General features: G+C 34.3%; 1 protein-coding gene across 1 annotated transcript in view; it reads left to right on the forward strand.

The window, feature by feature from the left end:
• The first annotated feature begins 22,635 nt into the window (after positions 1-22,635).
• PCDH11X (protocadherin 11 X-linked) overlaps positions 22,636-26,776 on the forward strand; it is a 44,491-nt gene continuing 40,350 nt past the window's right edge. Inside the window, 1 exon segment of the mRNA XM_015539051.2 lies at positions 22,636-22,722. Within this exon segment, the coding sequence (XP_015394537.2) occupies positions 22,636-22,722 (87 nt within the window).

A 26,776-nucleotide genomic window follows, 5' to 3' on the forward strand; every position in this document is an offset into this window, starting at 1 on the left:
ATTTTTTGCATTTTTGTTATATTAGATATGCTTTGGTATAAACAAGGAAAATGTTATTCCACATTTTTAATACTTGGAAATTTATTTTATATTTTTTAAATTTTTTTTAACATTTATTCATTTTTGAGACAGAGCATGAATGGGGGAAGGTCAGAGAGAGAGGGAGACACAGAATCCGAAACAGGCTCCAGGCTCTGAGCTATCAGCACAGAGCCTGACGCGGGGCTCAAACTCACGGACCGCGAGATCATGACCTGAGCCGAAGTCTGACGCCCAACCCACTGAGCCACTCAGCCGCCCTGGAAATGCATTTTAGAGTAATAATTTTATTTTGCTTATGATCATATCACTAGTAAATGATAAAGTTGGGGTCCAGAATAAGGTCTCTGACTCTTAGATTTAATTGACAGATAGATAGATAATCTTGAGGATGGAGATCACAACAAGTTCATGATGTAAGAAGGGAGGAAGAAGAAAATAGAAAGAAATAAAAAAAAGGAGAAAGTGAAAATGAAATAATGAAGTGATAACCTCCATGTGATTCTGCTTAGTACAAAGAAAATTATGTTACAATAAACCTTATCTGTGTGACCCTGGCAAGGTTTTTTTTTTTTTTTTTTCAACTTTTTAAGAGATTAGGATACGTTCTAAAGAAAAAAATAATATTCATTAAAAATGTCTGCTGTTGGTTGCTACTTAAAACATCCAGAAACAAAATCTTCACTTTTCCTTGTTTCAAGTAAAGTTATGCTAGAATGTGAATTCCCCGTCATATTTTAGTATAATTTCCCTTAATTTCAACTGCCTATGCTAAATATTTATAATTATATATATCTATATATACAATTACATATGTATATAAGTACATATATACACTTTTATTTATGTGTGTATATACACTTTTATGTATTAAAATATATTTTATTTTATATATATCATAAATATATCGCTTTATTAAATGTTATTAAATAATATACTTTAAAATATTTTATTATATATGTGGTATATATAATATATATATTATAATTATATATACTCTATAATTATAACAATTATATAATTAAAATTAATCTCCCTTTTAATGGTCTTGTTAGAAAATTTTGCAAGTATGAAACAATTCCAAGGCTGGAATTATTATATATATATGTAATATGTGTATATATATATGTATATATATGTATTGTATATATATATATTTACGTGTATATATATATATTGTATATATATATAATATATATATATATAGTTAGATGCAGATATTTATATATCTGTATACACCATATATAATATAATATATGCACCATATATTATATATATATATATATGTATATATATATATATGCAATTGAGCTCTTGAAGCATTTGAAGCTGTTCACCAGGAATAAGTTATTACAGTATCTCTTTAATTTTAATCTTATTTAATCTTATTATTATTATGATGGCCTGTTATTTATACAGTCTTTTTTTTCACATTCTAAGTCTTGTTGACAGGGAAACCAATTTTTCACAAATAGAAATAAATTTCATGTACCCAATCTGAATCAAGGTATAAATGTAAACTACAGAGACCTGCTTCTTCTTATGGTTGGAACTCAGGGTAATTTAGTTTGTGTAATCATATTACATATGTCTTCATTTTCTGCTTCACATTTCCATCTTCCTTTGCATGTATCAATAATGTTTCTATACTAGTCTAGTGACAGTGTGTTGATTGCTTCCCTTGAGACAGGTGTGGCAGTGTTTCAAAGGTTGACAGTTTGTGCTGACAGAGCATGAATATCAAGTTTTTCTCAGATTAGTGGTCTTAGTTGAAATCTTCACCCATTTTGCCCATTTCATAAAGCATCTTTATCTTTTCAATCACCCTTCAAAGAAAATTTAATTTGGGCTAGTCTTTTCACATAATAAGGATTTGGGCACTTATTTCTATTTTATTTTTTAAAAAGATACAACTATTTGGTCTTTAATTTTAAAACTAAGTGAGAACTAAATATCTTTCCTATTGGCTATGAGTTTGGACTTATGGTTAAAGTTAGATATGTTTTGAAATCTGGGTTTAGAAAATCCAAATTGTGAAAAACTCTTCTACAAAGAGATTTAGTAATCTTGAATTAAATTGCTAAGAATGAAGCATTGAATAATATATCCTGGAGACAAAAAGCAAACAAACTTTATTTTTCTGAAGGAACTACTATTACTTTATCTTATGTAACCATAGCTCAAAGTGGTGTGCAGTTAGTATCAGGTGCAGTGAGTAAAGATACACTAATGTTATTGGAGGCAGAACTTTCAGTCTATAATAAATAACATGTTTGTCTTAGAAAGCATAGTTGCCTCTAAGAGGATCAGAGGAGTTTGAATATAATGATTTCTTCATTTTTTTCAACTATAAGATGAAATTTTAACTAGAAGTTTATGCTTTCAACTTTAAGATAACTCAATTTTATATTCTCTGATTTATATGATGTGTAGATTAACATTTTTGGTCTATGCTGAAAAGCAAAAGAGATGAAAAATCAAATGCTAATGACTATTAGGTTCCTGAAAACTTGAGGTTATTATCAAAATGCACCTCCAGTGGGAAAAATGAAAATATAAACTTATTTTATTCATAAATAGATCTTTATTAATGTTCTCCGTTCTTATTAAAATAAGTGCTTGGCACTAATAGGATGAAGTAACATTTTAGAAAATTTTCTTAAAAATTTTATTTTATTTTGATTCCAGTATAGTCAACATACAGTGTTATATTAGTTTCAGGTGTACAATATACAGATTCAACAATTCCATATATCACCTAGTGCTTATGGTGAATGTGCACTCCTTAATCCCCATTACCTACTTTACCCATACTTCCATCCCCTTCCCCTCTGGTACCCATCAGTTTGTTCTCTATAGTTAAGAGTCTGTTTCTTAGTTCCTCGTGCACTCTCTCTTTCTCTGCTTGTTTGTTTCGTTTCTTAAATTCAATATATGAGTGAAATAATATGATATTTATCTTTCTCTGACTTATATTGCATAGCATTATACTCTAGCTCTATCCAGGTTGTTGCAAATGGCAAGATTTCATCGTTTTTATGGCTGAATAGTATTCCATTGTACGTATATGTGTATATATACATGTGTATGTATTGTGTATATATTCTGGTGTGTGTGTATGTGTATATATATATATATATATATACACACATACACACATCACATCTTCTTTATACAGGCATCTACCCACGGACACTTGGGCTGCTTCCATAATTTGACTATTGTAAGTAATGCTGCTATAAGAATAGAGGTGCATATATGACACTGAATTAGTGTTTTATATTTTGGGGGTAAATACTCAGTAGTGTGATTACTGTATCATAGGGTAATTCTAGTTCTAACTTTTTGAGGAACTTCCATACTGTTCTCCACAGTGGTTGCACCAGTTACATTCCCACCAACAATGCCAGAAATTCCTTTTTTTTCCACATCCTTGCCAAAAGTTGTTGTTTCTTATGTTATTTCAGCCATATTGATAAGTGTGAAGTGATACTCACTGTAGTTCAATTTGCATTTCCCTCATGATGAGTGATGTTGAGCATCTTTGCAGGTGTCTGTTGGCCATCTCTATATCTTCTTTGGAGAAATGTCTGTTCAGGTCTTCTGCCTATTTTCAATTGGATTATTTGTTTTTTAGTGTTGAGTTTTTTAAGGTCTTTATATATTTTGGATACTAACTATTGGATATATCTTTGACTAAATATCTTTTCCCATTCAGTAGGTTGCTTTTTAGTTTGTTGATTGTTTATTTTGCTGTGCAGAAGCTTTTTATTTTGACGTAATCCCAATAGTTAATTTTTGCTTTTCCCTCCCTTGTCTCAGGAAACATATATAAAAAATGTTGCTACAGCCTATGTCAGAAACATTACTGCCTGTGCTGTCTTCCAGGATTTTTATGGTTTCAATGCTCACATTTAAGTCTTTAATCCATTTTAAATTTACTTTTGTGTATAGTGTAAGACAATAGTCCAGTTTCATTGTTTTGCAAGTAGCTAACCAGTTTTTCCAACACCATTTGTTGAAGAGACTGTCTTTCCCATCGGATATCATTTCCAGCTTTGTCAAAGTTGAATTGGGCATATAATTGTGGGTTTATTTCTGGTATTGCTATTCTGTTCTATTTATCTATGTGTCTATTTTTGTGCCAGTATCATACAGTTTTGATTACAACAACATTGAAGTCTGTAATTGTGATACCTCCAGTTTTGCTTTTCTTTTGCAACATTGCTCTGGCTATTTGGGGTCCTTTATGGTTCCATAGAAAGTTAAGGATTATAATAGAATTTGTTCTAGTTCTTGAAAAATGCTGTTGGCATTTTGATAGTATTTGCATTATTTTTTCTCAAGTTTTTATTTAAATTCTAGTTAGTTAACATACTGTGCAATATTAGTTTCAGGTGTAGAATTTAGTGATTCCACACTTACATACAACATTCAGTGCTCATCACAACAAATGCCCTCCTTGATCCCCATCACCTCTTTAACCGATTCCCTCACCCTCCTCGCCTCTGGTTCTCTGTGGTTAAGAGTCTGTTTTTTGTTTTCCTCTTTTTTTCATGCTAGGTTCATTTGTTTTGTTTCTTAAATTCTACAAAGGGATTGCATTAAATCTGTAGATTGCTTTGTGTAGTGTAGATATTTTAGCAATAATTGTTTTTTTTAATTTTTTTAACGTTTATTTATTTTTGATACAGAGAGAGAGCATGAACAAGAGAGGGTCAGAGAGAGAGAGAGAATCAGAATCTGAAACAGGCTTCAGGCTCTGAGCTGTCAGCACAGAGCCCGACGCGGGGCTCGAACTCACTGACTGTAAGATCATGACCTGAACCAAAGTCGGGAGCTCAACCAACTGAGCTATCCAGGTGCCCCAATAATTGTTCTTCTAATACATGATAATGGAATGTCTTTCCATTTCTTTGTGCCATCTTGAATTTCTTTAATCAATATTTTATAGTTTTCAGAGTACAGGTTGTTCACTTCTGGTTAATTTTATTCCTAGGTATCTTATTATTTTTGTTGCAATTGTAAATTCAATTATTTTCCTAATTTCTCTCTCTGCTGCTTCATTATTAGTGTATAGAAATGATACCAATTTCTGTACACTAATTTTGTATCTTGTGACTTCACTGAATTCAGTATCAGTTGTAGTAGTTTTTCTTTGGTCTTGAGTTTTCTACATACAGTATCATGCCATTAGCAAACAGTGAAAGTTTCACTCCTTCCTTGCCAATTTGGATGTCTTTTACTTCTCTTTGTTGTCTGATTGCTGTGGCTAGCACTTCCAGTACTATATTGAATAAAAGTCATATGAGTAGAAATCCTGGTCTTGTTCCTGACCTTAGGGGGAAAGCTCTCAGATTTTTCCCCATTAAGTATGACATTGACTGTGGGTTTTTCATATGTGGCCTTTATTATGTTGAGGTATGTTTCCTCTAAAACTAATTTGTTGACTTTTATCATGAGTGGATGTTGTAATTTTTCAAAATTTTTTTGTATTTATTGACATTATAATATGGTTTTTATCCTTTCTTTTATTGATGTGATTTATTACATTGATAGATTTGCAAATATTGAACCACTCTTGCATCCTGGGAATAAATCCCACTTGATCATGGTGCATAATTTCTTAAACATAATTTTGGATTTAGTTTACTGGTATTTTGTTGAGGATTTTTTGCGTTTTTGTTCATCAGAAATATTGCCCTGTACTTATATTTTTGTGTGGTGTCTTTATCTGGATTTGCTGTCAGGGTGATATTGGCTTCATAGAATGAATTTGGAAGTTTTCCTTCTTCTTCTATTCTTTGAAATAGTTTGAGAAGAATAGGTATTAACTCTTTAAATGTTTGGTAGAGTTCACCTGTGAAGTGGTCTGGTCCTGGACGTTAGTATGTTGGGATTTTATTATTATTATTATTATTATTATTGTTATTATTACTGATTCATTTTCCTTGCTGGTAACCAGTCTGTTCAAATTTTCTTCCAGCATCTGTTTTGATAGGTTATATATTTCTGTAATTTATCCATTTTTTTCTAGTTTGCCTATTTGATGGCATGTAATTTTTTATAATATTCTTTACAACTGTTTGAATTTCTGTGGTAGTAGTTGCTTCTCCCCTCTCACTTGTGATGTTTCTTTATTTGGGTAATTTCTCTTTTGTTTTTCACAACTCTGGGTAGAGGTTTATCGATTATTAATTTTTTTAAAAGAATAGCTCGTGATTTCATTGATCTGTTCCAGTTTTGTTTTAGTTTCTATATGATTTATTTCTGTTCTAATTTTTATTATTTCCTTCCTTTTGCTGTTTTGACTTTTTTTTGTTGCTGTTATTCTTTTATTAGCTTCTACAGATGTAAGTTTAGGTTGTTTATTTGAGATTTTTCTCGCTTCTTGAGGTAGGCCTCTATTGCTATATATGTCCCTATTAGAACTGCCTTTGCTGTATCCCAAAGGTTTTCGACCTTTGTGTTTCATTTTTGATTGTTTCCATCTACCTTTTGACTTCTTTGATTTCTTGGTTAACCCATTAATTGTAATGTAACATGTGTTTTTGGTCTTTCCAGATTTTTTCTTATGGTTAAGTTCAAGTTTCATAGTGTTTTGATCAGAAAAATGCATGGTGTGACTTCGATCTTTTTGAGGTTTGTTTTGTGGCCCAATATGTGATCTACTCTGGAGAAAGTTCTATGTGCACTTGAAAAGAATGTGAATTCTGCTGTTTTAGGATGGAATGTTCTCAATATATCTGTTAAATCCATCTGTTTGGTACGTCATTCAAAGCTTCTGTTCCTTTTTGATTATCTGTTTAGATGATTTGTTCATCCCAGTAAGTGGGGTGTTAAAGTCCCCTACTATTATTATATTGTTATCTATTATTCCTTTATGTTTGTTATTAACTTTCACATATTTGGGTGCCACAATATCGGGTGCATAAATATTTACAATTGTTATATCCTCTTGTTGTATTGTCCCACTTATTATGATATAGTGCCCTTCTTCTTCATTTCTTATAGTCTTTGTTTTAAAATATTTTTATATGAATAATGCTACCCTGGCTTTCTTTTAACATCTGTTTGTATGATAAATATTTCTTCATCCCTTCAGTTTCAATCTGCAGATGACTTTTGGTCTTGCATGAGTCTCTTGTAGGCAGCATATAGATGGGTCTTGTTTTTTTTATCCTCTCTGTTATCTTACGTCTTTTTTTCACCCTATGTCTTTTGATGGGAGTGTTTATTCTATTTACATTCAACATAATTATTGATAGGTATGTATTTACTGCTATTTTGTTACTTGTTTTATGGTTGTTTCTATACATTTTGTCTGATCCTTTTCCCTCTTGCTCTTTTTCATAGTTTCTTGGAGTTTTTTTAGTGATATACTTGGATATCTTTCTCTTTATTCTTTGCTTATCTATTACTGCTTTTTGATTTGTGGTTAATATGAGGCTTATATATAACATCTTCTGCATTTAATAGTCTATATTAAGTTGATGGCTGCTTACATTTTGACCCAATCTTTACTGCTCTCCCCTCCACATTTCTGATATTTGGCATCATATTTTATAATCTTTAATTTGTGGTCTTCTCGATTGATTTTTACAGGTATACTTTATTATTTATTTATTTATTTATTTATTTTGCTTTTGTGCTTCTTATTTTTCTTACTCTTACTCATTGTGTTTGTTTTCCACTCACCCAGTCCTCCATAACAGTTGTGGGGCTGGGTTTAGTGAACATGAATTCCTTTAGCTTTTATTTTGGAAACTATCTCTCCTTCTGCTCTGAATGATAGTGACTGAGTCCTGGAGCTTTAAGCCCCTATTCTGAATGAAAGCCTTGCTGGATAGAGTATTCTTGGCTGCAGGTTTTTCCCTTTCACCAAGAATTAAGTACATTTTGATTTCAGTTACTATTACTATAATCCTGATTAATATTCATAGTCCACTAATACCTTTCATTATATACTCCTGTTATCAATAGTGCTACACGGAACCTATATATGTAGGATATTTGAGATAGCTCAACTCTTGAATTTATAATTGAAACTATGAAGAGAAAATGTGTTTCCTATTCTGATTAATTCACTCATATACTGCCCCTTGACTTTTTAATACCAACTAACTGAAAGAAATGGTGCTAAATTTTATGTTGATTATTATTAGGTGCCTACTTAATGTTCTGTTATTCCATTTTTCACTGTATCTAAACAAAATCCTACTTGATACTTAATTTTCTTCCTGCCAAAGGCAATGACTTGAAAGTTACTATAATTATATATTTACACAAGACAAAATTATGTGGCATAGAACTCTTTAATGAAAATAAGAGGTTTGGTTACACAGATATGTTTGGCTTCCATTATTATGCTTAGTGATAACAATCTAAGATAATAAATACCCCAGTGTGGATAGTTGGTTTCACATAAATTATATTTTTTCTACACTGCTTTATATAGACTATATAACAACACTTTGTGTATTGAAGGCCTCCTCGTACTGAAATGAAGTATGAGCTTTCATTCAATCTTAGACCAAAAAAAGTTGATGGATTGATGAAGTTTTTGAATTAGAAATGATGATAAAAGCAATAAGGTCATTTTGTGGGAAACTTTCCGATTTTAGTTTTATATATAAAATAATAGTTTTATGCTCTTATAATAGTTCACAATAGTTTTATGCTTTTATAAAGCTTTATGTTTTTATGTAAATTTGGACCAATTATTTAAGAAATTATTCTTCAGCAAAAAACATAAAAAGCACATGAAAAATAGTTCTCACTTCAAAAATCAAATACTAAAGACATTATTTTTTCCCTTTGCAGTTATCAGTTTATAGTCATCTTCATAAAATCAATAAAAATTGTGAATAAATAATTCAGTAGCATAATAGGTTAAATAAATTGCTTTTGCCACAGTATAAATTTTAGTATATTTTTATTGAAGAATCTTTTAGTTCTGCATACATGTAGAAGTTATCAGGAGAAGGAAAGTATTATGTTCAATTTATTTATAAAACACAGACGCTTAATTTTCTTAACTGTTTTTGAAATGGCCATTTTACATTGGTCTTTTGTTTGCAGAAATTATTATGAAATATGTGATAATGTGTTTTATCTATAAAATGTTAAATACTCATTACCAGAAAGCTCAGTGAATCACAATAGAATATCCACATGTACTCACACACATATATGTGTATTGTAGCAAATAAACTGATGAAACTATAGTTGCTCATATATTTTTAATTTGCTGTGAAATATAAGAGGTAATTCTAGGTAACAAGTAAAAAGAAACCTATTGCTTTTTTTTTAATACATTGAAAGAATATGTACTAGTATTATATTTTAATGGCTACATGTACACATCTCTATACATACAGGTAAACTAAGAAAAATAGTACAAAATTATATAATAGGAAATACAAATAAAATACATTTTAAAAAAAGTAATTTTAAATTTGTTTCACTAAAAAAAAAGGAGTTTTAAAATTTGAACACTGTAGTTGCTCCTGGGTAGCTCAGTTGGTTGATTATCTGACTCTTGATTTTGGGTCAGGTCATGATCCCAAGGTCCTAGGACTGAGCACTGTATTGGGCTTGGTGCTGAGCATGAAGCCTGATTTAGGTTCTCTCTCTCTCTCTCTCTCTCTCTCTCCCTCTCTCTCTCCCCTTTTTCCCCTGTCCCTTGCTCTGTCTCTCACATGCTCTAAAATTTAAAAAAAAATGAATATTATGAAATGATGTTTTGGATTATCTAACCTAATTTACATTTGTCCTTGAGAACTCATTTAATCAGAAATTGTATTTGTGGAGGATATTTTCATGACCATTTCTGATATTCATGTTTATTTTGAATACAGAAGTCCATTATTTCAAGCTTCTCCAATGTAATGAAGTAGAATTCTGCAGAGCAGAAAGCTGATCTGCTGAATATTCTCTTAGTTGTAACAGCAACTGTCTGCTAATATCTTAGCCTAATTCCAGTCATATAGATTTATTTTTTTATTTTTTAAATACAAATAGGAAAACCATTCTTTTTTTAATATGAAATTTGTTGTGAAATTGGTTTCCATACAACACTCAGTATTCATCCCTATAGGTGCCCTCCTCAACCCATCACCCACCTTCCACTCCCTCCCACCCCCCATAAACCCTCAGTTTGTTCTCAGTTTTTAAGAGTCTCTTATGCTTTGACTCTCTCCCACTCTAACCTCTTTTTTTTTTCCCTTCCCCTCCCCCATGGGTTTCTGTTAAGTTTCTCAGGATCCACATAAGAGTGAAAACATATGGTAACTGTCTTTCTCTGTATGGCTTATTTCACTTAGCATCACACTCTCCAGTTCCATCCACATTGCTACAAAGGGCCATATTTCGTTCTTTCTCATTGCCATGTGGTACTCCATTGTGTATATAAACCACAATTTCTTTATCCATTCATCAGTTGATGGACATTTAGGCTCTTTCCATAGTTTGGCTATTGTTGAGAGTGCTGCTATCAACATTTGGGTACAAGTGCCCCTACGCATCAGTACTCCTGTATCCCTTGGGTAAATTCCTAGCAGTGCTATTGCTGGGTCATAAGGTAGGTCTGTTTTTAATTTTCTGAGGAACCTCCACACTGTTTTCCAGAGTGGCTGCACCAGTTTTCATTCCCACCAACAGTGCAAGAGGGTTCCCGTTTCTCCACATCCTCTCCAGCATCTATAGTCTCCTGATGTGTTCATTTTGGCCACTCTGACTGGCGTGAGGTGATATCTGAGTGTGGTTTTGATTTGTATTTCCCTGATGAGGAGCGACGTTGAGCATCTTTTCATGTGCCTGTTGGCCATCTGGATGTCTTCTTTAGAGAAGTGTCTATTCATGTTTTCTTCCCGTTTCTTCACTGGATTATTTGTTTTTCAGGTGTGGAGTTTAGTGAGCTCTTTATAGATTTTGGATGCTAGCTCTTTGTCCCATATGTCATTTGCAAATATCTTTTCCCATTCCGTTGGTGGCCTTTTAGTTTTGTTGGTTGTTTACTTTGCTGTGCAGAAGCTTTTTATCTTCATAAGGTCCCAATAGTTCATTTTTGCTTTTAATTCCCTTGCCTTTGGGGATGTGTCAAGTAAGAAATTATTGTGGCAGAGGTCAGAGGGTTTTTTTCCTGCTTTCTCCTCTAGGGTTTTGATGGTTTCTTGTCTCACATTAAGCTCCTTTATCCATTTTGAGTTTATTTTTGTGAATGGTGTAGGAAGGTGGTCTAGTTTCATCCTTCTGCATGTTGCTGTCCCGTTCTCCCAGCACCATTTGTTAAAGAGACTGTCTTTTTTCCATTGGATATTCTTTCCTGCTTTGTCAAAGATTAGTTGGCCATACTTTTGTGGGTCCAATTCTGGAGTCTCTATGTTATTCCATTGGTCTATGTGTCTGTTTTATGTGCCAATACCATGCTGTCTTGATGATTACAGCTTTGTAGTAGAGTCTAATGTCTGGGATTGTAATGTTTCCTTCTTTGGTCTTCTTCTTAAAAATTACTTTGGCTCTGAGGGGTCTGTGTGATTCCATGCAAGTTTTAGGATTGCTTGTTCTAGCTTCGAGAAGAATACAGGTGTAATTTTGATTGGGATTGCATTGAATGTATAGATAGCTTTGGGTAGTATTGACATTTTAACAATATTTACTCTTCCAATCTATGAGCACAGAATGTTTTCCCACTTCTTTATATCTTCTTCAATCCCCTTCATAAGCTTTCTATGGTTTTCAGCATACAGATCTTCTACATCTTTGGTTAGGTTTATTCCAAGGCATTGTATGCATCTTGGTGCAATTGTGAATGGCATCAGTTTCTTTCTTTGTCTTTCTGTTGCTTCATTGTTAGTCTATAAGAATGCAACTGATTTCCGTAAATTATTTTTGTATTCTGTGACTTTGCTGAATTCATGTATCAGTTCTAACAGACTTTTGGTGGAGTCTATCGTGTTTTCCCTGTATAATATCATGTCATCTGCAAAAAGTGAAAGCTTGACTTCATCTTTGCCAATTTGGATGCCTTTGATTTCCTTTTGTTGTCTGATTACTGATTCTGGAACTTCCAATACTATGTTAAACAACAGCGGTGAGAGTGGACATCCCTGCCGTGTTCCTGATCTCAGGGGGAAACCTCTCAGGTTTTCCCCATTGAAGATGATATTAGCTGTGGGCTTTTCATAAATGGCTTTTATGATGTTTAAGTATGTTCCTTCTATTCTGACTTTCCTGAGGGTTTTTATTAAGAAAAGATGCTGAATTTTGACAGACGCTTTTTCTGAATCAATTGACAAGATCATGTGGTTCTTACCTTTTCTTTTATTAATGTGATGTATCACACTTTTTGATTTGCGAATGTTGAACCAGCCCTCCAGCCCAGGAATGAATCCCACTTGATCATGGTGAATAATTCTTTTTATATGCTGTTGAATTCGATTTACTTGTATCTTGTTGACAATTTTTGCATCCATATTCATCAGGGATATTGGTCTGTAGTTCTCTTTTTTATCTGGGTCTCTGTCTGGTTTAGGAATCAAAGTAATGCTGGATTCATAGCATGAGTCTGGAAGTTTTCCTTCCCTTTCTATTTTTTGAACAGTGTGAGAAGGATAGGTATTATCTCTGCTTTAAAATCTGGTAGCATTCCTCAGGGAAGCCCGCTGGTCCTGGACTCTTATTTGTTTGGAGAATTTTGATAACTGATTCAATTTCTTTGCTGCTTATGCATCTGTTCAAGTTTTCTATTTCTTCCTATTTGAGTTTTGGAAGTTGGTGGATGCTTAGGAATTTGTCCATTTCTTCCAGGTTGTCCAGTTTGTTGGCATATAATTTTCATAGTATTCCCTGATAATTGGTTGTATTTCTGAGGGATTGGTTGTAAGAATTGCATTTTCATTCATGTTTTTATCTATTTTGGTCATCTCCCTTTTCTTTTTGAGAAGCCTGGCTAGAGGTTTATCAACCTTGTTTATTTTTTCAAAAAAACAACTCTTGGTTTCATTGATCTGCTCTACAGTTTTTTAGATTCTATATTGTTTATTTATGGTCTGATCTTTATTATTCCTCTTCTTCTGCTGGGTTTAGGCTGCCTTTGCTGTTCTGCTTCTATTTCCTTTAGGTGTGCTGTTAGATTTTGTATTTGGGCTTTTCCTTGTTTCTTGAGATAGGTCTGGACTGCAATGTATTTTCCTCTCAGGACTGCCTTTGCTGCATCCCAAAGCATTTGAATTCTTGTATTTTCATTTTCGTTTGTTTCCATGTATTTTTAAATTTCTTCTCTAATTGCCTGGTTGACCCACTCATTCTTTAGTAGGGTGTTCTTTAACCTCCATGCTTTTGGAGTTTTTCCAGACTTTTTCCTGTGGTTGATTTCAAGCTTCATAGCATTGTGTTTTGAAAGTGTGCATGGTATGATCTCAATTCTTTTATACTTATTAAGGGCTGTTTTGTGGCCCAGTATGTGATCTATCTTAGAGAATGTGCCATGTTCACTTGAGAAGAAAGTATATTCTGTTGCTTTGGGATGCAGAGTTCTAAATATATTTGTCAAGTCCATCTGATCCAATGTGTCATTCACGGCCCTTCTTTCCTTATTGATCCTCTGTCTAGATGATCTATCCATTGTTGTAAGTGGGGTATTAAAGTCCCCTGAATTTATTACATTCTTATCAATAAGGTTGCTTATGCTTGTGATTACTTGTTTTATATATTTGGGGGCTCCGGTATTCGGCGCATAGACATTTATAATTGTTAGCTCTTCCTGATGGATAGACCCTGTAATTATTATATAATGCCCTTCTTCGTCTCTTGTTACAGCCTTTAATTTAAAGTCTAGTTTGTCTGATATATGTATGTGTATTCCAGCTTTCTTTTGACTTCCAGTAGCATGACAGATAGTTCTCCATCCCCTCACTTGCAATCTGAAGGTTTCCTCTGGTCTAAAATGCGTCTCTTGCAGAAAGCAAATGGATGGGTCTTGTTTTTCTATCCATTCTAATACCCTATGTCTTTTGGTTGGTACATTTAGTCCATTTACATTCAGTGTTATTATAGAAAGATATGGGTTTAGAGCCATTGTGATGTCTGTAGGTTTAATTCTTGTAGTGATGTCTCTGGTACTTTGTGGTCCTCGCAACATTTCACTCACAGAATCTCCCTTAAGATCTCTTGTTGGGCTGGTTTAGTGGTGATGAATTCCTTCAGTTTTTGTTTGGGAAGAACTTTATCTCTCCTTCTATTCTAAATGACACACTTGCTGGATAAAAGATTCTCAGCTGCATATTTTTTCTGTTCATCACGTTGAAGATTTCATGCCATTCTTTTCTGGCCTGCCAAGTTTCAGTAGAGAGATCCGTCACGAACCTTATCAGTCTCCCGTTATATGTTAGAGCACATTTATCCCTAGCTGCTTTCAAAATTCTCTTTATCCTTGTATTTTGCCAGTTTCACTATGATGTGTCATGCAGAAGATGGATTCACGTTACGTCTGGAGAGACTTCTCTGTTCCTCTTGGATTTCAATGCCTTTTTTCTTCCCCAGTTCAGGGAAGTTATCAGCTATGATTTGTTCAAGTACACCTTCAGCACCTATTTCTCTCTCTTCCTCCTCTGGAATCCCTATTATACATATATTATTGTGTTTCTTCGCATCACTTAATTCTCTAATTCTTCCCTCATTTCCTGGATTTTTTATCTCTCTTTTTCTCAGCTTCCTCTTTTTCTATAATTTTATCTTCTAGTTCACCTATTCTCTCCTCTGACTCTTCAATCTGAGCTGTGGTCGCCTCCATTTTATTCTGCACCTCATTTATAGCATTTTTAGCTCCTCATGACTAGTTTAGTCCCTTGATCTCTGTAGCAATAGATTCTCTTCTGTTCTCTATGCTTTTTTCAAGCCTAGCAATTAAGTTTATGACTATTATTCTAAATTCTTGTTCCTTTATATTGCTTAAATCATTTTTGATCAATTCATTAGCTGTCGCTACTTCTGGAGTTTCTTTTGAGGAAAATTCTTTCGTTTTATCATTTTAAATATTCCCTGCATCGCGCCAAACTGCAGAGCACTTCCTCTGTGCTGTCTGGAGTAACTTTTGTTGGTGGGAAGGTCCACAGTTGACCTGATGTCTTCCCCCAGCCCACTGCTGGGGCCATAGTCAGACTGGTATGTACCTTATCTTCCCCTCTCCCAGGGGCAGGACTCACTGTGGAGTGGTGTGGCCCCTGTCTGGGCTGCTTTGCACACTACCAGGCTTGTGGTGCTGCTTTGATGAGATCTGGCATATTAGCCGGGGTGGATCCACAAGGTGCACAGGGGTGGGAGGGGCAGGCTTAGCTTGCTTTGCTATAGGTGGTCCCCTGCGGGAGACGCCCTGCAGCACCCGGAGGGAGGCAGACCCATCAGAGGGATGGATCCACAGAAGCACAGCATTTGGTGTTTGCACAGGGCAAGCATGTTCAGAGATGGGAACTGGTTCTCTTTGGGATTTTGGCTGGGGAATGGGAGAGGGAGATGGCACTGGCCAGCACCTTTGTTCCCTGCCGATTTGACGCCTGTCATCCAGGGCTCAACACCTCTCCCTCCTGCTGTCCTCTTGCCTTCCTGCTCTCAGAGCAGAGCTGTTGACTTATAACATTCCAGATATTAAGTCCCGCTGGCTGTTAGAACTCATGCAGTCTACCCCTTCTGCTTTTGCAAGCCAGACTCAGGGATTTTGCCTTGCCAGGTGGGCTGCCCCTCCACTGCTCTGTCTCTCTCCTGCCAGTTAGTGTAGCATGCACCGCCTGTTTGCCCCTCCTACCCTCTTCCGTGTAACTCTTGTCTACACTTGGCTCCAGAGAGTCCGTTCTGCTAGTCTTCTGGTGGTTTTCTGGGTTATTTAGGCAGATTTGTGTGGAATCTAAGTGATCAGCAGGACAAGGTGAGCCCAGCGTCCTCCTACCCTGCCATCACGCAAAACATTCCCCCAGTCATATAAATTTAACATACACTTAATGAATGCCTAGTGTACAAAGACTTAAGGGATAAAAATATGTTTGAATAATAAACATGATCCCTAAGCAACTTAATAACTTAATAACAGGCATATAATGAGTATATTTTTACACCAATTATATTAAGGAAGAAAAACATTAGTTATATTTTATTTTTTTAATATTTTATTTTATTTTTGAGAGAGAAACGACAGAGCATGAGTGGGGGAAGAGCAGAGAGAGGGGAGACACAGAATCCAAAGCAGGTTCCAGGCTCTGAGCCATCATCTCAGAGCCAGACGTGGGGCTCAAACTCACAAACCGTGAGATCATGACTAGATCAGTTCCTTTCATATAATGGAAGAATTTAAAACTACCCTTATCAAACAAGAAGAGATATTATAAAAATTAAAAATAATAAAGGTATATAAAATTTGCTGAGGGCCTCAAAGAAAAGTATTCCATAAACACTATTTATTGGTTTTGCTCTATAGTTTAATTGTAGGCTTCCCCAATTTTTTCTGAGAATATGCTTTTTACCCTTTAAAAAGATTATTTTACATCTTGAACTTATTTATAATGCATATTTTTGTATGTACACAGATAAAAAATATGCCAGTATTATTCTCCTTCTCAATGCCATTGGTTTCACACTTACTTTTGATCTAGTTCATTTTAAAACAAACTTCTATTTGTCTTCTTCAGCGTATATCTTGAATCAAAAGTCTTTTTCTTCATTTGTCCTTGTCTACTCCTGGCTCCCCATATGACTATTATACTGCTAATGTGAATATCTTCTCATATACAGCTTTTACCATCTGACATTGCTTTATTTGCATCTCATTCATATGCCATTTAAAAATACAAAATTCCCTGTCCTGTCTTTTCTTTTTTAATAATAAAAAAGGTTTTCCATTTTGTATTTCTTTTCCTGTAAGTCAATCATGGTTCTTTCTGCAGGGGATTCTGTTAGAGAGATTTGCAATATAAAATTTGAATTTTTTATTTTTAATTTTTCTAACCTAATATTTTAAATATCATTTTTCAAACAGGATATTTTCTAGAACCAGGCTTTCATGGATTTTTGTATATTTTCTAGCTTAAGAGGTGGCTAACATATTCTCTGAGGACAGGAGTTTGGTTAGAAGCATCCATTTAAAATATCTTGGCCATACAACACCCAGTGCTCATCCCAAGAGATGCCCTCCTAAACCAATTTGAAAATAAATTTCATATTAAAAATAAATAAATAAAAATAAAACATACAGGGAGAGGGGCAGAGGGAGAGAGAGAATCTTAATCAAGCTCCATGGCCAGCATGGAGCCCAATGCAGGGCTCAATCACACGACCCTGAAATCATGACCTGAGCGAAATGCAATAGTAAGACACTCAACCAACTGAGCCATCCAGGTTCCCTCACAAAAATCTTCTGATCCTCTCCAGGACTTTCTTACATTATCTCCCCTTGCTTCTAGACCTGTAACTGGACATAAGTCTCAGTAGATGTCAAAGAGTACAAATTGAGACCCATAAAGAGGTGTGATACACACTAAAATAAATGTATAATTTTATATTAAAAAATAAAAAAATAAAATATCTTGACCAGAGACAAGGAAGAGCTTTGCTGTCAGTAATGAAAATAATTCAGTAAATGATTAACTGAAGAATAAATTGATACCTTACACAATCCAGGGACACAATAATTTAAAAAAATTAAAAACAATCTAATCTATTATAAATAAATTCAGAAGTAAAGAACTGTATAGATTGTTTGTATTCAAACATAGTGCTTTAAATCATGGAATTCATCATTATATGGATGAATATGAGACTGCATATAGCTATCAAAAAGCTGGAAAATACAAATCATCATTACAAACTACTGAATATTAATATTAATCATCATCATTATTAGTTAATGTAGTCAAGCCAATTTAAATATATTTCAATAAGCAAACATGAAATGAAGGCTACCTTTGTTGACTGAACACACAAAAAGTATAAAATTCTGATGATGGGGCACCTGGGTGGCTCAATTGGTTGAGCGACCGACTCTGGCGCAGGTCATGATCTCACAGTTTGTGAATTTGAGCCCTGCATCGGGCTCTGTGCTGACAGCTCAGAGCCAGGAGCCTGCTTCTGATTCTGTGTCTCCCTCTCTCTCTGCCCCTCTCCCACTCATGCTCTGTCTCTCTCTGTCTCAGAAATAAATAAACATTAAAAATATTTAACATTCTGATGATTGTTACATTCTCTACTTCATTTAGTGGTGTCACATCATTTTTTTCTGAGGATTTGAGTATTTAACAGATTTTGCCTGTTTCTTTTTTTTTTTTTTTTGACTGTACTATTTATTTATTTATTTATTTTTTAATTTTTTAATATATGAAATTTACTGTCAAATTGGTGAGCCAAAGCATTAGAGACTGTTAAAAACTGAGATTTTGCCTGTTTCAAGAGACATTTAAACCTTTTGATTTTACTTTCAAAAAAGTGATTCCTAGTGGATAAGCTACAGATAGCCATACCATGTCGTTCAGCACCATGTCACTTCTCAAATACACCATTATTCTAGATTCCAAACCCAGTCTAGAACTCTCTAAATTGAAAAACTAGTGGTGACCTTTCTATCATTTTTAAGCCTTTTAAGGAAACCATTAAAATGGCATAGAAATGTATGTTTTACTAGAAGTATTCATGGTACTGGAAAAAATAATTTCCTCATTGGGGAAATATATATGGTACTTAATTGGAATATTGTTGGCTGGCTTCTACATAAGCTCACCTAGCTTAAACATTTGCAGCTTTTATGATTCTAAACACTTCTCTAAAATCAGTTTTTTTCCAGAAATCACACCATGAATTTTCAGGCATATTCAGGTGCCTGGAGTTTTGCTTTAGTCCTTCAAACAATGCTTAAAATCAAATATCTAAATTAAATAATGTACCAATTTTTATAAAGCTAGAAGCTTTATATAGAAAACCAGTTTACATGTAAAATAACCATATTAATAAAAATGAGGTTTTAATTACTCTCTTAGAAATCAGATTTTTTAATTATTTATCAAATAGATATGACTTCTGGAGGTATATTTGTCTACACAAATATAATTATACTATCAAAATTTACCTAGTTTAAAGTACTTTATAATTTTTCTCCACTTGTTTTTTTGGATGCTTTTTAAATAGTAAATTTCAACTATGTTTGATCTTTTTAAATATAAATTGGTAACTGTATGAGGCAAAATATTAACTCCTATCTGAGATAATATTCTACATACCCCACAAAATAGTGGTTGACGTATTTGGGTATTGATGGCTGTAAATTATCATTGTACTAAAAAAAATCTGATATTGCCAGACAACTCTGGATTTGGTGAAGCAATTACTTGTGTATTTTTTGGATCTTAAGGCATCATGTCTTACATTACATAAAACATGTCTTACATTACATAAGTAAACGTGAACTATTGCCTTACATAACCTCAGGAATTATTCCAAAGTATCTCCATGCTTTGCTACACAGTTCCTTGACAATTGTTTTATCTGCTACAGCTGTTAAGCTTTCTTAAATTTGTAATTGCTCCAATGAGTTAGTGATAGGTGATTCACGCATATTTGTAGTGCACTGCCACAATGATTTATCACAAATTCTTTTTACTGACAATAGCTTTTGTGTTGTCTGCTAGTGTGATATTGAAAGATTTTTTAGGGTGTCTGGGTGGCTCAGTCAGCCAAGCATCTGACTTCAGCTCAGGTAATGATCTCATGTTTCTGGGTTCTAGCCCCATGTCGGGCTCTGTGCTGACAGCTCAGAGCCTGGAGCCTGTTTCGTGGATTCTGTGTCTCCCTTTCTTTCTGCCCCTCCCCTGCTCGTACTCTGTTTCTTTCTCTGTCTCTCTCTCAAAAATAAATAAAGCATTAAAAAATAAATATTTTTAAATTGCTTTTTTTATCACAAATAACTGAATGCAAATCTCTATGCTTTCACACATGTTTAGAAATTTCTGTTGTACAAATAACTGGATTTGTTTTCCTAGTTGCAGTTATCAGTGTTGTTTTAAAATATAACTGTGTAAACAAAGAAACAGACTCTTGACTATAGAGAAAACTGATGGTTACCACAGGGGAGGTGCCTGGGTGGATATGTTAAATAGGTGATGGGGATTAAATAATGTACTTGTGATGAGCACCAGGTGTTATATGGAAGTGTTGAATCACTATATTGTACACCTGAAAGTAAAATTACACACTATGTTAACAAACTGGAATTTAAGTAAAAACTGAAAAAAGAAAACTACTTATTTTGATGATTGCTTAGGCCATATTTGTAGTTATTTTAAATGTTCCTTTCTCCAATGATTTCCACAGGAACAGTGCACAAATGTTTGACATGTAGAGTTCAGATTCAACTTGTAGATTAAAGAAAGGATTATCTTTGTATGGCTTGTATGTAACTTTGTGTGTTTTTTAATCTCTATTTTATTCTCATGCGGTTTTCTCTTTGTGTTGTATTTAAAGAACATGACTGTATAATTTATCCTCCAAATAAGGACAACTTCTGAACACAAAAGGGACCTTTCTTAATAATTAAACATGGGCAATTAAAATATATAGTCACAATATATAAAACTCAAAACATCTAGACTAGCTCCTTCTTTGCAAGTATACATTCTCTCTTCTTACTGAAGGTCTGGACTACCTTGAGCCATAGAGATGCTACTTCTTGCATAATATTGATGTAGTCAACTATTGCACAAACTTAAGCTGAACTCTTCATTTATTTTAGCTAAACAACTTTCAGGATGTGTTAGCTCAACTGGGAAATGATTAGCCTCTGAATTATCTTACAGCAGGCATGGTAACATCAAATTTATGTATGGGTGAATCCTTTTCTAAGTTGGCATTGTTCCCCTCATATAATGTTTCTTAAAACTAAATATGTAAGATAATGGCAGGGAAACATACATAATTACATTAAAATTATTTTATTTTGGATATATTTCCTTAATATTTAAATATGTGAAGATCACCTCTATGTTGTTTCCATGCACTGAATTATAAAAAGTAGGAGGTATTAGACTTCTGGCTAAGGTTCTAAACAACTAAGTTTTCAAGAAGCTAAATATCTTACCCAATTTCTCCTTTTCTACAGTTTTTCTTAAATAGCTATTTATCTAGAGGTAATTTAAGTATAGTCTAAAGACAGAATGAGCTACAGAACCTCTTGAGCATCTTTCCAAAATAAGAATTACTTTGTAGATCAAGAGCCTTCTGTGGTTTCTGTAGAAGAATGGTGACTTTACCTGTATTAACATATTCTTCATAAATACTTTTAAACAGAACAGTTTACATTTTTCTTCATTATACTACTTTGAGGATAATTGATACCATTGATACAGTACCAAATTTGTACTCTGTTATTGTTTGTTTATTAATTCACTAATTCACTAACGTAAAAAATATGATGTCACCAATAATCAGTTAATTATATTGGGGTCATATGTTTTCATTTTATTTATGGATTTGCCTGGGTTTTTCACTCAGGGTTTTGGAGATTGCATATAGATAGATGGATAGATGGATATATGGAAAGATAGATACACACATACATACATATACATATATTTTACATATATTTATAAATATATATACATACATGTACACATATAAATATATTTTAAAAATATAAACATGGGAGCATAAGTCACCATCAGAAAATATATTTATATATCTATGTCTACATCTCTATTTGTCTAATCTGTATATAAACAATGTATATTCTGATGGTAATTTAAGTTCCCATGTCTTATTCTAGTAGAGTTAATCATTTCCTAAAGATACATTTAAAGGTTTTCCTGAAACATCTTCAACATGGATTGCTTCATTGAACTAGATATGATGAAGAATTCTATATTGAAAGCCAATTGTGCATATCAGGATTACTTATCCTTTATATCACATTATTTATGAAAAGTGAAGGAATTCAATTGATTAGTAAACACATTTCAGGTACTTTTATTTTGAAATTTGCCTTTAATTCTTAGAAATTACTTGAATAATTTAACATAGTCCTTAATAAAAATAACTGAATTAAATTGAAGTATTTAGTTAATAGATTTAATAGCAATTGCTGCTACAATTCCTAAATAATTCTGGTGATAACATGAATCAAGTTAAATACAAAATGTGGTTTAGTGTTCAGGTAGTTTAATAATCTAGTGGTTGATTTTAGAATAATGATGTTGTGAAATGCAACTTGCTTATTATCAGGTTCCTTGACTTTATATTAAGTGTTCTTCTTCCACCTCTTGGAAGTTTGCCAAAAATCATAAACAATTTTGATCAGAGAAAAATGTATTTTTCTGAAGCTAAAATCAGTACTTACTAGATATTTACCAGTTTACTATAATTGATAAGCTTTTACTATATTTCAAAAATATATACCTCAAGGTCAAATTTTTGAGAACTTGTAATATTATTAGAATTATTACAATTAGAATTCAACAAGCAAAACATGACTTCAAAGTCTAGGTTCGTGGAAGTTAAGATGTCAGAGTTATAGGAGGACCCTCTCCTTGCTTCATCCCATGAACAAAGCTAGATAAATATCAAATCAGAATGATTTCTCTCAGTCCTCAGAACAAACTGAGGACTGAAAGAACAAACTGCACAGCTAAAAGGAGACAAGAGGCCACATTGCGAAAGGTAGGAGGTACAGAGATGTGATTTGGGGGAGAAAAGAATCATGGGTGCTGTGGAGAGGAGGGAGTCCTGATCATGAAGAGAGTGGAGAGACAGTGAAAGGGTGACAGACAGCAGTGAACAGAAGATTGCACAAGAAAAACACTTCCCCAAAATCATTGACTGGGAAAAAGTGAGGGGCTGATTATTGTGTTTTCATAAGCAATGGAGCTCAAACATTGAAATTTTAGATGTTCGTGCTGTGGATAATGCAGAGGTTGGCAGGTGCAGCAGTGATCCTGTGAAGGAGGGTAGAGGCCTGGGAGCAGACAGTATCATCTGGTGATCCCCTAGGGTGCACTGGGAGAGACGTTTCACTCTTCTTGAAGTGTATCTGGGAGAGATGGCATTGCCTCTCAAGGGACAAAAGAGTCAGCAAGTGCCATATTGCTGCCCTATTCCTTAACATAGGGGCAGAGACACTTACAGAGGGCAGCTAACCTGCACACTGGCTTTTTGCTATGCTTTATTCTAAACTTCAAGTTCCTGCATGTTGGTGAGACTCCCCTCCTGTGACAAACAAGCACTGGCTCCAGTGCAGTGAGACCCTCCCCCAGAAGATAAGCATGGATCTACATTGCCCTGGGTCCCTAAAGTTTGGAGTTTTGAAACTCAGCCAGCATGCCTGAGATAAAACACAGGTGCACTCTGCTGATTGGTAGGCAGATGACACGGACACAGCCTGGGTGAAGGCAGGGATCTTAAGGACTCCTAGGACACATGAAAGGAGATAGTCCACTCTGCCATGAAGGCTTTCCAGACAGCAGTGGGCATGAACTTCCCTCTCCAGGGATAAAGGAGAGAGCTGGTGCCATGTTTCTTCCCTATCCATGAGCATGGGCCAACTTCAGTGAGCATAACAGTACTAACAAGTGGGGTCCTCCACTGCTTACACCAAGCCCCACCCCCATGTACTCTGCAGGTGCTTCCTTAGTAGAGCAAGTGTGCCTGAGTGTCAGAGCAATGGACACCTCCCCCAGAAGACCAGCACAAACCCACCGCACCTAATTTCTACTGACCATAGAGTGCTGCAAATCTTCAGCTATAGTAGAAATAGGGTCTGGCCTCTTTTAACAAGCAGACTGGAAGACACCTAGTTAAAACTCACCACACTCTAGACAAGGTCGAAACAATTCCCACTGAAGGCAAAGAGAAAGTCTTTAGAGAATTAGGGGGAAAAGCAGCCAAAACACAGCAGAAGAGTGCACACAGCATACCTAAGAAATATTTCCTTAAGCACCAGACCCTGGATAGTATGTGACTTCTTAATAAAGCCATTACTCTCAGGAGCAGGTTTTCTTTGCACACAGAAAAAGACAGAGACCTAGACAAAGTGCCAAGATGGGGGAATTCATCCCAAAAGAAAGAAAAAGGTCATAGCCATGGATCTAATTAGAAGAGATATAAACGATATGCCTGATCGAGAATTTAAAACAACCATCATAAGCATCCTAGCTGGTTTGACAAAAGCATAGAAGACACCAGGGAGTCCCTTACTGCAGACTTATTACAAAAACTAAAAATTAGACAGGCTTCAATTAACACGCTATAACCAGGATACAAAACTGACTGAATGTAATGACCACAAGGATGGAAGAAGGAAAGAGTAAGTGATATAGAAGATAAAATTATGGAAAATAATGAAACTAAAAAGAAGAGGGAAAGAAAAATCTTGGATCACTAATGTAGATGTATAGAACTCAGCATCTCCATAAAGCATGATACCATTGTATCATAGGAATCACAGAAGAAGAGAGGGAAAAGGGACAAAAAGTTTATTTGAGCAAATTATAGCTGAAAACTTCACTAATCTGGAGAAGGAAACAGACATCCAAATCCAGGAGGCATAGAGAACTCCCATCAAAGTCAACAAAAACAGGCCGGCACCAAGACATACTGAAGTAAAAATTTCAAAATACAAAGGTAAAGAAAAAAAAATCCTAAAATCAGCAACAGAAAAGAAATTACTAACTTATAAGGGAAGACTAATAAGGTTAGCAGCAGACCTATCTGCCTAAAGTAGGCAGGCCAGGAGGGAGCGACATGATACATTTAACATGCTGAATGGGAAAACTGTGCAACCAAGAATATTTTATCCAGCAAGGCTATCACGCAGAATAGAAAGAGAGATAATGAATTTCCTAGACAAACAAAAACTAAAGGGGTTAGTGCCCCCTAAACCAGACCTGCAAGAAATATTAAAGGGGAACCCTGGAGTGGGAAAGAAAGATAAAAAGTGACAAGGACTATAAAGTAACAGAAAATCTCCTGAAACAATGAAGTAACAGGTAATAAAATGGCACTAAATTCATATCTATCAATAATCACTTTGAATGTAAATAGACTAAGTGGATGTAATGTAATGGATACATTACATGGAATATAAATGGATACATCTATATATACAAGATACAGGATGGAGATTTTATATATATATATAATATATATCTATATATAGATATATAGATATAATATATATAGATATATATATATAATATATATATAGATATATAATATATATATAGATATATCTATATATATATTATATATATAAATATATAATATATAATTAGAGAGAGATTATATGTGTATATATATACATATATATTATATTTTATGTATGTAGATTATATATATGTATATGTATGTGTGTATATATATGTACATATATATATGTATATATATATGTACATATATATATATACATATATATATAAAAGACTCATCTGTATGCTGCCTATATGAGGCTCATTTTAGACCTAAAGACACCTAAAGATTAAAAGTGGGGGGTGGAGAAACATTTACCATGCTAATGGATGACAAGAGAAAACCAGAGTAACCATACTTAGATAAACTAGATGATAAGCCAAAGATTGCAAACTGAGGCAAAGAAGGGCACTAGATCACAATAAAGGGGTTTATCCACCAAGAAGATCTAACAATTATACATATTTATGACGCCAATGTGAGGGTAACTAAATACATAAAACAATAAGAAAAATAAAGAAAGTCATTGATAATTCTACAGTTATACTAGGGGGCATTAACACCGTACTTATAGTAACAGATTAAGCAGAAAATCAACAAGGAAACAATGGCTTTGAATGACACACTGGACCAGATGGAGTTAACAGAAAACTTCAGAACATTTCATTCTAAAGCACCAGAATAGACATTCTTTTAGAGTGCACATGGGACATTTCCCAGAAGAGACCACATGCTGAGTCACAAATCAGGCCTCAACAAATACAAAAAAATTGAAGTCATACCATGCATATTTCCTGACCACAATGCTATGGAACCTGAAGTTACCACAAGAAAAAATTTGGAAAGAACACTAATACATGGAAGGTAAAGAACATCCTACTAAAGACTGAATGAGTTAATCAAGAAATTAAAGAAATAAAGAAGGCACCTGGGTGGCTCAATCTGTTAAGCATCCAACTCTTGCTTTCAGCTCAGGTCATAATCTAACAGTTGGTGAGATCTGGCCCCGAGTCAGGCTCTGTGCTGACAGCATGGAGCCTGCTTGGGATTCTCTCTCTCCTTCAGTCTCTGCCCCTCCCACGCTTGGGCAGACACGCTCTCTCTCTCTCTCTCGAAATAAATCAGTAAACAGTGACAAAAAAAAAGGAAAAATAAAAAATTACATGGAAACAAATGAAAATGAAAACACGATGGTCCAAAACCTTTGGGATGCAGCAAGTGTTTTGTTTTTTACATTCCACATATGAGTAAAATATGTATTTGCCTTTCTCTGTATGACCTATTTCACTTAGCATAATATCTTATAGGTTCATCCATGTTGTCACAAATGGCAAGATCTCATCACTTTTTATGGCTGTGTAATATTTGTGTGTGTGTGTGTGTGTGTGTGTGTGTGTGAGTGTGAGACAGAGAAAGAGAAAGAGAGAGCATGAATATGCACCACATTATCTCTATCCATTCAACTACCAATGAACACTTGGGTTGCATATATATCTTAGCTATTGTAAGTATTGCTGCAATAAATATAGGA

Source organism: Panthera tigris, chromosome X (assembly GCF_018350195.1).
Source record: "Panthera tigris isolate Pti1 chromosome X, P.tigris_Pti1_mat1.1, whole genome shotgun sequence".
NCBI classification, from domain to species: domain Eukaryota; kingdom Metazoa; phylum Chordata; class Mammalia; order Carnivora; family Felidae; genus Panthera; species Panthera tigris.